Genomic DNA, 13,500 nt, shown 5'->3' on the forward strand with positions numbered 1-13,500 from the left:
GCGTAGATATCATGTCTCCAGTTCTCCAACTAAATAAACCCACTTATTGCTTTACGGCTCCATTAAATAAACATGGGCCACCTTCTGAACAACTTTTTTTTTGGTGTCCTGGCAATGTCTAAAGCCCAGCATATTACGTACTTTATCTTTACAATAATAACCTTAAATAACATTATCTCTAAAATGTTAACATGAACCATGTACTAGATTGTCGTAACACTATCAAAATGGGTAATCAACAACAGTAGAAATTAAACTGGAAAAAGCGACTCAAATCATTCAAGATACTTTTAAAAATCCTTCACTGCTGACTTAGGGTTTACTAGCCTGAATCCTAATTACTAAAAAAGTGTACAACATAACGAATCCCAAAAGAACTATAAGGAAATAACAAAACACGTTTGGCAACATATAAGCATCAACATTTTTGTCAATAACGTATTATAGAATTGGTTTATTTCTTTCAGTGACGTTACACATAGACTTAAAGCACAAATACAGCCACAGAAAAAAGTGGTTTATACTGACAAACAATCAAAACATGAATAACCAGGACATAAAGGTCGTCGCTAGAAAGGTTTCCAATGGAAAGATTAAAACAATTAGTTACATTACAAGCATGTTATGAGTTTCGCCCTTTATTATTGGCAGCTCCTTTGAAGTGAATTACATATTTTAATCATAACTGATTCTTGAGATTTTCCATTTCAAAGCCATTAGAGGCAATGATGAAAAAGAGTAAGAAACTTTATGGATTAACATCAACAACTCCCAAAGAAGTTAACAATCAGAAAGCCTCTGTGTCCAGTTAGTTTATATTGCTGCTCACTGTAACTAAAGCTCATCTTGCTATTTAATGATCTTAACAGGAAGGATATTAAATAAATCTAAATTAATCATTGCATCTGTTTAGTTACCCATTTACTGTTTCATAACTCTGTTTGGCAATTTTTAGTGAAAGCCACAGTCTAAAAGAAGTGTTTATTTTACCAGTTCCTGAGGCCAGGAAAATCAAGTAATAGCATTTGATGCAAGCAATAACTTACATTGGTGTTCTGTTTATATTCAATCTATGGGGTCACCGCTGATACAAGTATATTACGGGTCTTTTTTTGGTGGGGGGGATAAGGACATTCCAAGTCATAGGCAGATAAAGCAACCCAACAGGAGTTACCTAAAAGAGCAGACCTGCAAAAATTAATGACTGAAAAATGTACTTTATCTATCCAAGGCAAGCACTGCTGCCTTACACACCCAGGACCCGGGTTCGATTCTGGCCTCGGGTGACTGTCTACGCGTGATTTGCACATTCTCCCCGTGTCTACGTGGGTTTCCTCCAGGTGCTCTGGATTCCTCCCACAGTCCAAAGATGTGCAGGTTAGGTCAGTTTAGCTGGTACTGGCTCAGGGCAGCCTGGTAAACATAAGCCCTTGGCTTCTTGGAGACAAAGGCTTCCAGTGGAATTGTTGAAGTATATTTTAAATGCAGGTTTCTACCATACATGTAAGTTCAATCATTTTTTGGTAAAATTTACTCATGCCTGTTGAGAGCTTAAAATAGAATCCTCATAGAATCCCTACAGTGCAGAAGGAGGCCATTTGGTCCCTTGAGCCAGTACTGACTGCAATCCCACCCAGGTCCTATTCCCATAACACCACATGTTAATCCCCTGACGCTACAGGCAATTTGCCATGAAAAATCAACTTGACCCACACATCTTTGGACTGTGAAAAACGGAGCTAAGTTGCCCCTTAGTGTTTCAAGGGGTTAGTGGGGTTACAGGGTTAGGGCCTGGATGGAATAGTCTGTCAGAGAGTGGGTGCAGGCTCGATGGGCCGAATCGCCCTTTTCTTCACTGTAGGGAGTCTATGAATAGCGTGTTCTTGTATTATAAATGCTTACACAACAGTATTTTCTACTGGAGGCTTATGTCCACGTTGAGGACTGCTCATGCAAATTCACAGATGAATCACTCTTTGTTGAATAAACCCAAGTTGGCAACTGTTCTCTGTATGCACCTCTGCCAAAAACTTCTAGGAACATCTCTGACCAACACTAAAATTGGCTATCACAGTGCATTGTCTGTAAGCCCACTTCATGTGACAATAATAAATCAAATCAAAGAGGCAAACAAACTCTACAAAAGCTTCGTCTTCTGTAATTATCATAATTTTTTAATACAGAACATCAGAATATGAAAACTGATCTATTCAATTTTTCGGTACACTTGGAACCAAAAATGGTCTGTGTACCAGCTGACATTGTGCAGCAGCCATCAACTAAGAGAGGCAAATACAGCTGAACAGCAAACATTCAAATATGGAATAATTTGTAACTGGTCTTTATACTTTGCAATGTATTTTATGAAAATTTATGTCACATTTGTACTTATTTGGTTGATATTCTTGTTGATGAAAGAGGGATAAATCACAACAGGATGAATGAATATTTAACAAAGCAAACTATTCTAAAACAAAAAGATAAGGATGTACAAACCTAAAAATGTCTGAAAAAGTTGACAATTACTAAAAAGACAAACCAATCAAAATGCTCAATTTTTCTGAATGTCCCTTTGTCACCAGGTCCGTGCAGAGTTTGCACGTTCTCCCCATGTCCGCGTCAGTTTCCTTCAGTGCTCCATTTTTCACAGCCCGAAGATGTGTGGGTCAGGTTGACTTTTCATGGTAAATTGCCCGTAGCGTCAGGGGATTAACATGTGGTGTTATGGGAATAGGACCTGGGTGGGATTGCAGTCAATACAGGCTCAAGGGGCCAAATGGCCTCCTTCTGCACTATAGGGATTCTATGAGGATTCTATTTTAAGCTCTCAACAGGCATGAGTAAATTTTACCAAAAAATGATTAAACTTACATGTATAGTAGAAATCTGCATTTAAAATATACTTCAACAATTCCACTGGAAGCCTTTGTCTCCAAGAAGCCAGGGGCTTGTGTTTATCAGGCTGCCCTGAGCCAGTACCAGCTAAACTGATCCAAAGAATAACAGGCTAAGATTTGCAATGTCCACATCAGTTTCTACACGGCTTCTATATCCTTTTCATATTCATGGCAAGACAGGATGTGCTTTTTGTAAAAGCACTCAGGCAAGTTAAGGCATGTTTATTGTGAGAAAAAATGCCCAGGATTTGCTGTTAAAAAATAATGATGAGAGTCATTCATTGTAGTGGTGCCAATGCTGGATGGAACGTGGAAAAGAATGGGGTGTGCACTGCTATTTAGGTGTAAATTGGCCATTGTTTTCAGGTCAGTGCAGATAAACGGTATCAGGGAATTGCTGACCGGGATACACAAATCATCCATAAACTGTATAAAAACAATATCTCTAGCCATTCCTTTATTGTCATTGTGCCAAAATCCTGGAACACCCTATCTATACCAAGCCATTAGGCTTGTAGAAGTGAGTCACTAGCTGCAGAATAACCTGCCCCTAATTTATTCCTGTGATCACAGGGAACTAAAAAGACTATACTCGATCTGATAGAAGTAAGGGGAGGGGATGGCTAATGGCATTATCACTTGGCTATTAATCCAGAAACTCAGCTAATGTTCTGGGGATGTGGGTTTGAATGCCGCTATGGCAGAGGTAGAATTTGAATTCAGTAAAAACATCTGAAATTAAGAATCTACTGATGACCATGAAACCATTGTCGAGTGTCGGAAAAACGCATTTCATTCACTAACGTCCTTTAGGAAAAGGAATCTGCTGTCCTTACATGGTCTGGCCCACCTGTAACTTTAGAGCAACAGCATTGCGATTGACTCTCAACAGCTTTTTGAACAAGGGCAACTAGGGATGGACAATAAATGCTGGCCAGCCAGCGATGCCCATGTCCCAAGACTGAACAGAAAGAAATTCAAAATATTACGGGTAACCCGCAGGGTAGACAGAGAGGCAAACAGCAGACAGCAAAGAGACATATAGAGCAGCGGAGAGTGCGGAGATAATGCAACGGGTGTTGGAAGTTTAGAACTCTCTTCTGCAAACAGCAATTAATACTAGGTTAATTGTCTACTTTGGATCCAAGATTAATAGATTTCTGTAGCTATTAAGGGATATGGGATAAATGTAAGTACGTGGAATGAAATCGTAGATAAACCACAATCTCACTGAATGGCAGTACAAGCTTGAGATGCTAAGTGGCCTACTCCTATATTCCTACTTCTGAGTTTTTGGCAAGTTAGTTGAGCTCAACTTTATTTTTCTGTTCTAAATTATGATAATGGTGTCAATGTGTAGACACCTTGACTAAAAGAAAATAGATTCTATTATGTATGAGGGTACTGTAAATGTAATTTACATGGATAGCTGGTTTAGACTTCTCATGTAATTAACCCCATTATGCAAGTTCAACAATTTCTAAAGCAGAAAATAAAAATCTTATAATTGGATCCTTCAGCAAATCCTAAAAATGAAATAAAACATTCTTCAGCCTTGTGGAAATATAAAGAATTCAAAAATGTATTGATTCCAAATGGTTGATTTCAACTTAAAACAGAATTTTCACTTACTTCTGAACTTTGGGATATTTCATTTCTGCGATTGCATTTGTGGAGTCCATTTGTTTCTCCTTTAAATGCCGTGGCCACATGTTGTCCACCCAGTCTACCAAGTCCACCTGCAAAACAAAATTGAATGTCTGTAGAAATAAGTAAATTAAAAAAAATGGCTCCACTCAGCTCCTTTTTACTGAAAGTTGCGTCATTGTGTTTCAGTGATCTTTAGTTTACAACTGAAGATGGATGGCCACCAGCCTTCACACAAAAATGAGAATCAATTCAACCAGAAAGCTAAGCAATGGTCACAAAGCAACCTCTCAAAAAGTACTCACCTTGAAAACCTTTTAGATGTTAGTCCAAGTTTGGCGAGAATAGAATGCATAGAATCCGTGCAGTGCAAAAGAGGCCATTTGGCCCATCAAGTCTGCATCAACTCTAACAGAATAACTTCCCTAGGCCCTCTTCCCTGCCCATAACCTCTCACATTTCTCATGGCTAATCCATCTAACCTACACATTTTGGAAAACAAAGGAGCAAATTAGAATAGCGAAGCCACCCAACCTGTACATCTTTGGACTGTGGGAGGAAACTGGAGCACCTAAGACCGGAATGGAACCTGAGTCCCTGGGGCTGGCAGCAGGACTAACCACTGTGCCACTTGCCACAATGACATGTGCACACATAATGTTGAACAAATTAATTAAGGGCAGGAAATCAGCTTTATTCAGTGCTGTTTTAACACAATGATCCCAGAGAGTAAATATCACCCAAGTCATAAATACGTTCCAGACACCTGTGGTCTGTTAAGTTGAAAATTCATTACTATGCCCATTGCCATCAGTTCGAAGAAGCTTTTAAAATTAAAAATCTTAGTGATAAGTAAAACATGTCACTTTCAGGAAATTCTGAAAAACACTTAAGAAATGTAAGTGTGAAGGTTAGAAAGCAGAAGGCACAGATAATAATTACAACCAAGCCTGATACTGCCAACAAACAATGTTCGCACGTGCAAGTGTTCCAACAAGCTTCACTGGATAACGAACAGGAATAGGCACTGCAGTTAATTCTCCCCTTCAAAATTAAATAACACAGGGCAATTACAGCATCCTCACAACAACCAGGTCATCTAACTCCTGAACACACCCAACCTGGAATCTTTCTGTCAACTTGTTACCAATTCACTGATTACATGCAGGCCTATGCAGTTGTAAATATGCCAAGCTCACCAAAACAATCAAGTGCATCCTCTTAAGAAAAACTGAAACAGCAAACTTGGGGAACAGCTCAGTCCTGTCATTTAGTCAAGTTTTCAGCATTCATTAAGTTTAAGATGTTAGTACCCTGATTTGAACAAATGTTGCCATTTCTTCGTTACTGGTGGTTCAGAATCCTGGAATTCCCTATCTAACATTATTATGGGAGCATCAGTGTTAGAAGGATTATAGTGAATCAAGGATAAGGTCCAAAACCACCAATGGGAGAGAGAATTCAGCTAAAATTATCCAATTTAAGACTTCCAAATAAAAATTTTAAAACAAAGCTTGAGTGCAAAATTGGGTATGGCAACTTGCAGATCAGAAGGGTGTCTATTGCACCCACCCACCCGCCATGAATGCCACCAATGCAAAGTACATGGAGCACACCTGCCAAAAGATGCAGCGAGAGCTGATTCAGTGCTACCATTTTGGATTTCCAAGTTCCAGGTTGCACCCTGTCTTTACCTCACACAGATGACTTTGTGTTAAGAACAAAGAACAGCACAGCACAGGAACAGGCCCTTCAGCCCTACAAGCCCGTGCCGCCATTTTAACACTCAGTGAGTGCCTTATTCAAGTCTTTCTTCTACCTATGACTTTTGTCTACCTCTAGTGGACTCCACAATAAAGGGGTGCAAATTTAGGGAATTATATGCGCGCCAGATTAAGGGAGATCCAATTTAGGGACAATTTATTGACAGCAATCAGACTAAAAGCACATTTTTGGGGTGTGGGAGGAAACCTGAGCACCCGGAGAAAACCCATGCAAGCACGGGGAGAATGTGCAAACTTCCACAGACATTGACCCAAGCCGGAGATCTGACCCGATTCCCTGTAACTGCACAGCAGACAGTGATAGTCACTGAGCTGTCATGTTGCCCGTCAACTGGTCCAGTTTAAGCGTACACTAACGGATGTGAAGCACTAGGCAACTCTCAAAGCAACATCCAAGAGCAGCCCTCGCACGACCCACCGAGTGTATGCCCCTTGTTGGCCAACAAGGTGGACCGAATCGCCTGTGGATGTAAAAAGGAGACATCAAAAAACATATAACAGGCTATACAGGCATTAACGGAACATCTCCAATAGCTCCAACGTGAGAGACAGGTGAGCCTTAAAATTTGTTGCATGGCCAATAGGAATCTATTAATTCCCAGGAAAGTCTTGAGACTCTTGATCTTCAACTAGAACATTCTTTTGTATCCCTCCATCTCCAGTCTGCTCATGTGCCTATCTAGGTAAGTCTTAAACAACCCTGGCGTGTCTGCCTCCACCACCCTACTTGGCAGTGCATTCCAGGCCCCCACATCCCTCTGTGTAAAAAAACATCCCTCTAACATCTGAGTTATACTTCACCCCTCTCGCCTTGAGCCCGTGACCCCTCATGATTTTCACATCCAACCTGGGAAAAAGGCTTCCCACTGTTCACTCTATCTATATCCTTCATAATCTTATACACCTCTATTAGGTCTCCCCTCATTCTCCATCTTTCCAGGGAGAACAACCTCAGTTTGCCCAATCTCTCCTCATAGCTAAGACTCTCCATACCAGGCAGCTTCCTGGTAAACCTCCTCTGCACTCTTTCCAAGGCCTCCACGTCCTTCCGGTAGTACGGCGACCAGAACTGGATGCAGTACTCTAAATGAGGTCTAACCAACGTTCTATACAACTGCAACATTAAGTGGCATGAAGCAGTTCTCCTCTTCCCCAACCACATTTTTAAAAAAACGTTTTTTTGTTGATTTCTTCTGGCTGTTGGTACAATTTTTCAAGTTGTTTCACATTCTCTATAGTTTTTTAAACTTGAAAAAAAATATAGGAAGTGGTGCGGTCAGCGCTGAAGGACTTCAGTTGATTTCAAAGTTTCTGTTCCCAAACATGGGTGCATTGGCAGATCATCTGTTTGGAATCCAGCATGATTGGAAGAATGAGCAGAGGCCACATAAAGCTGGTAAAAGTTGATTATACTGATTGTTATCAGATAACTGATGGGATTGTGGAATTGAGTTAGTGGTGCAATTGGTTGGATAAGGTATTTGAAGATTCATTCACGGACCTCGACTAATCATCTGAGCTCACTGAACTTATTCTAATGGTATTACCTCCAGCTCCTCAGGGCTTAACTACAGGTACTGACCTTCCATGGTCTTTCAACAGTGTATTTGGAGGACCTCCTGTTCCCATGTGGACACAGGGCATCTCCACTCCTTTCCCTCCTCCATCAAGACCTCCAATGCAGTGTCCAAAACCAGAGAGGCCATGCCTTCCCATCTTGTGCTATTCTTCACCATTTCCCAGGTCAGAGTCACATCCTTCCTAAATTCCAGCTCCTGCTTCAGTCACAATGAACCTCTTCTTTAAGTGGAGCTAAGGAGTTATGATTTTGTACACAATCGTATATGTAGCCAAAAAACAGCATGTCTGCACGCAGCAATCATTGTAACCAGCAGGAAGCCCAACAGATGAAGGTCTCGTGATGCCAACATTGCAATCAACAGATGCTGTTTATTCACACATCATGATCCCCACTTTCAATTTTCAAGGGGCTGTTTAATTAGCATATATGTACCTTTTCAAGAACAAACAATACTATTGTATGAGAGACCTGCATGGGCAAAACACACAATTTTGTTTTGCGTTCTGTTGTAAATAGAGTCAGATAAACATGCATAATGTATTTGATTTTTAAACCCAAAATTTGTGAAGGGCAGAATTTTCCATTCTGGAGTCAAAGTGCAGTGGCAGACAGAGAAGTCAGCCTGATTCCCCCCTGGACAGGTCAGAGGAGCCCACGTGATCTTCTGCTTTTCAGCTCCTTAATTACGCATCAGTGAGGAGCTTGTCAAATCTTGTGGCAAGGTGAGCAGGAGGTACCTTTTGGGGTCGAAGGTCCTGATACCATATTTAAACAGCACCTGCACAGACATTCACTCACTGCAGCGCAAGTGGTCCATCAGACAAGTAATCCATGGCACCTAAAAAGGTGAAATGTCAGCACCACGGTTCAAGTGAGGCCTCTCTGGGGATTCTCCTCAATGCCGTTCAGGAAAGGCAGGAGGTCGTGTTTCCCCAGGGTGGGGGCAGGAGGCCCTCTCACCTGATCGCGTCACCTTGGAAAGAGGTCGCTGGAGAGGTCAGCACCTGTGGAAAATAAAGAACTGTCCTACAGTTCTGAAAGAGGATAAATGGTCTGCCCCACTCCATCAGCGGTTAAATTTCTCCTCACTCCAATTCTCACATTTATATGGACATCAGGCAGTTAAGCCTATAGGGATGTCATAATGGACATCAGCATTAAATATCTGTCAGCCACTTTATGATCAGTATCACATGAAAGATCCTGCAAAATCAGCATCTTAACCCTTTTCTGGGGAGGGCTTAGCAGGCACAACAGACACACATGCTTCTGAACTGTTCTTTCATTCATAGTGCTCATCGTCAATCCATCTGTCTTTGAGCAGGACAAGATTTCCCACAAGGGAGACAGCCCAGACCAGAGGGTAGATCCTGGAGTTGAGGAACATGCCACAAAGCTGGCTGGAGGGGATGGGGATTGATCATGCAGGAAGGTGCGATTGGCCTCCTCCAACAAACCAGTGAGGCTGTATCCAAAATGCATTGGCTGTGTGCGGACAATGAATATGAGTAATGTACAATGTAGGAGCCTGCCTAGTCAATCGCTAATTCTTTCTTCTCTTGCTCCAAGTACCAGCAATGAAAAAAAACCAAAGATGTCTTCCAGCCTTCAGACCACTTCAGACGAGGAGCCACACCAATTGTCTGATAAAGACCCATCACTGCATTCACTTGCATCCTCCACCAGTGCAGATACATGCACCTTGGTGAGACCTGGTTCTAAGTAAGCTCAGGTTCACAATCTGATGATCACTCCACAGACCTGGGTCCAAACATGTCAACAGAACTCAGGCTGAGGAGGATGCACATGTCCCAGAACTGGACACCCTTAGCAGGCCAGGACATTCCAGGCTATGGGTCACCAGAGTATGACCGAAGTCATCTCAGACAACAGGGCAACAGTCAGTAAGATAAAAGTAAAGTCAACACAGTCCTAGATAACCATAGGCTGCTCTCCCCTTTGATGGGGGAAAGCTGGCTGGTGGTGATTTAACCTGAGGAACACCTCAGGTGAGGGGCAAAGTTGAGAAGGCAGGGCCTTCACGAATAATCTCAACCGGTATGGGAATTGAACCTGTGCTCTTAGCATCGCAAACTAGCCGACTGGACAACTGTCACCAGTGCTGTAGATGTCGGGGCTGTACTGAGACAAAGCAGTAAGATTAATTACAGAATTTTGAATGCAAAACGGTGGCACGGGTGTTCAATCATCATCCATACTTCTCACTTTGGAAAATATTTTTTGCATTCAGCAGTCTCCAAGTCTCAGGTATCAATGGCTAAGAGATGTGATGCAAGGTCCTGCACTTAAAGGTCAACAATATAACCACCACCAACGAGCTCCCATCTGGATCCATTGTTACATTAAATCTCCCACAATCTCACATCAAAGGCACATATGTGGCAAAGCTGGCTGGACAAAACACCTGTGACCCTTTGATCTCAGGCAGACATTATCTGGCCTTGGGAGAATTGCTCATCAAGCAGGGAGATTATCCTGATGGTATTGCACTGATGTCTTGTTTGTACTCAGCACAAGTACTCCCCATGATGAACATTAGAATTGTTTCTCCAGTACGTACTTTGCAACGGAGTTCATTTTAATGATGCATTGGACTGGGGTAAGCACAGTAAGAAGTCTCACAACACCAGGTTAAAGTCCAACAAACCTGCTGGACTTTAACCTGGTGTTGTGAGACTTCTTACTGTAGTTTGTTTTAATGACAGAGTTTTTGGGAAAAGTGATATTCATCTTCAAGCACCATTGTCTTCAATACCTTCTTGCAGTCATCATCATCTCGAAGTTCAAGGCTGAATGTTATTCCATTCTTAGTTCCCACTCTACCCATGTACGACACTGAACTATGGAAGTTGGTTTGGATTCTGATTTCCGGTCACTATGCTGCTAATAATTGGGCTTGGCTGTGATTCATTCTCTAGGGCCGCAGATGAACTGGCTGAGTGAGAAAGGCGGAAATTCCCATGGAGCCACTGTACACTATGAATCAAGTGAGATGAAGGAAAACACAATGAGTTGTGAAATATCCAAGGCATTTCCAATAATCAGGCTCACCACAGTATTGACCACCATGAGATGACACAGAACTAAAGAAAAAGAACTTATGTTTCTAGAGCTGCTATCCAGACCTGATGGTATCCCAAAGCACTTCACAGTCAATGAAGACATTTTATTCCATAATCACAATAGTGACTAAACTTCAAAGTTGGAGATAACAGTAAGCAGCACTACTTGCCCCATGTTAAGGCCCTTAACCACATACAACAAATCATTTGTTCAAGCTCAGCAATCTGTATCAGCAGGCAGACACAAGTCAAGGCAAGAAAGTTAGACCACAGAATTAAAATTCAAAAGTACGATTGGGTGCTTATAATAACTCGAGGCATAACGTGAAATCCAGCACTTTAACATTCATGATGATAAATTATCTGCCAAGTTTAACAAAGCCAGATTCCAATAAATAATTTTCCACTGAACATTTCCACTAGATATCAAGGTTTGTAACTGTGATGAAACCAGAGATGCCTGCTGCAGGACACACAAGTTGGAGCAAAAAAGCTCAGCGCTGAAAGGTTTAGGCAGCTAGGACAGAATAATGTTGTTGGCTTCTGCTAAAATCTCTAAATAACACAAATGGTAATTGTCTTACGTCAGCAGGGCACAAAACACACCATTTCACAACTGTCAGTTGCATCACCACCTGTTTGGAATTGTGCTCAAGAATGGCAGGGTGAATTACAGGCGGTATGGTGGCACAATGCTTAGCACTGCTGCCTCACAGCTCCAGGGATCTGGATTCAATTCTCAGCTTGGGTCACTGTCTGTGTGGAGATTGCACGTCCTCCCCGTATCTGTGTTGGTTTCCTCCGGGTGTTCCAGCTTCCTCCCACAGTCCAAAGATGTGCGGGTTAGGTTGATTAGCCGTGCTAAATTGCCCCTTAGTGTCCCAGGATGCGTAGGTTAGAAGGATTAGCGGACACGTGTGTGGTTACGAGGATAGGGTCTGGGTGGGATTGTTGTTGGTGCAGGCTCGATGGGCCAACTGGCTTCCTTCTGCATTGTAGGGATCCCAAGATTTCTAGGAATGTGCTGCTGACCCACAAGTAGTTCTGTTTTGGGCATGTGTGCCCTAGTGCATCCTGTTAGAGGATCAGGTGCCAAAAAAGGTATTTTTTTGGTTCAAATGAAGCTCCAGCTGAAATACCAGCGCATGGTAAAACACAGATGAGAGGTTTGTGGATTTTCCTCCCCGAAATGTGATCCCCATTGCCAGACAATTGGTCACAGTATTGCAACCAAAGGTTCATGGTAAAGCTAACCAAAGATAATGTCAACGACAATGTCAAGAAATCTACAAACACTGATCAGTGGAAGGTATTGTTTAACAAGGGGCAACAGATATGGAACAGAAACTCACTTAATGTCAAGCAAAAGCCAGGAGCCACCTTAATTGTCTCATGCCTGGGAGAATCGTGTTAAGTCTTGCTACTTGGCTTAATGTTGTTTTAGAGCAAAAAAGGCTGGAATCAAAGCTCATTCTAGCCCTCAAGATGCTGGATTTGACTCATTCAAGTAGCTCAGGGCACTCCTCTGATGGATCCCGGGTAAAGACACTGCCCATTAAGATATCAAAACACTTGCATTATAATGTTGTGGGTGCCACCCTTAGTCTGTGCTAAGGTTGCTAATCACGGAATGAATAGTTGCGTGGCACCACATTGCCCGTGGGCCACAGAGGCAACAAACAAAGACAGCCAGGGTTTCAACATGTGAACGCGTCTCAGTTTGCATACAAATAATGGATACTTGGGTCAGAAATTGCCAGCTGTCTATCCCCATAAAACTGGTCTCCTTCGTCGCTAATGGAACAAAAAAAAAAGCAGGAGGCCTGGGAGACAATGACAAAATAAGAAAACATGAAACCAAAAGGTTATCTCAGTTTACAGTGAAGTAACACAGGTACCTGAAGTTGCACAAGCAAAAAATTACCCTGAACTAACAGAAAAACTGAAAATTTTCATAGAATCCCTACAGTGCAGACGGAGGCCATTTGACCCATTGTTCAAGTTTAAGGTTTCTATTTATTTGTCACAATTACAGCTTACATTGACACTGCAATGAAGTTACTGTGAAATTTCCCTAGTCGCCATAGTCTGGCACCCGTTTAGATCAGTGCACCTAAACCAGCACATCTTTCAGAATGTGGGACAAACTGGAGCAGCTGGAGGAATGCCACACAGACACGGAGAGAATGTGCAGACTCCACACTGACAGTGACCCAAGTCAGGAATCAAACCCAGGCCCTGGTGCTGTGAGGCAGCAGTGCTAACCACTGCCTTACTGTGCAACATCGAGTCTGCACCGACCACAGTCCCAAGTAGGCCCTATTCCCATAACCAGTCATATTTACCCTGCTAATCTCCCGGGCACAAAGGGGCAATTTAGCATGGCCATTCGACATAACCTGCACATCTTTGGAGTCTGGGGGAAAACAGGAGCACCGGAGAGAACCCACACAGACACAGACAGAATGTGTGAACTCCACACCCACCTGTAGTTGGAATCGAACCTG

At 42.3% G+C, this 13,500-nt stretch overlaps 1 protein-coding gene across 3 annotated transcripts in view; it reads right to left on the reverse strand.

Annotated features, from left to right (window-relative positions):
* The window catches only part of LOC145355861 (lysine-specific demethylase 2B-like), a 173,091-nt gene that overhangs the window by 100,269 nt on the left and 59,322 nt on the right, over positions 1-13,500 (reverse strand). For all 3 annotated transcript variants that reach the window (XM_080208294.1, XM_080208295.1, XM_080208293.1), the window contains exon 6: positions 4,530-4,636. In XM_080208294.1, coding sequence (XP_080064420.1) covers positions 4,530-4,636 — 107 coding nt within the window. The remainder of the gene's footprint in view (positions 1-4,529; positions 4,637-13,500) is intronic.

Source organism: Carcharhinus amblyrhynchos, chromosome 20 (assembly GCF_965287045.1).
Source record: "Carcharhinus amblyrhynchos chromosome 20, sCarAmb.v2.hapA, whole genome shotgun sequence".
NCBI classification, from domain to species: domain Eukaryota; kingdom Metazoa; phylum Chordata; class Chondrichthyes; order Carcharhiniformes; family Carcharhinidae; genus Carcharhinus; species Carcharhinus amblyrhynchos.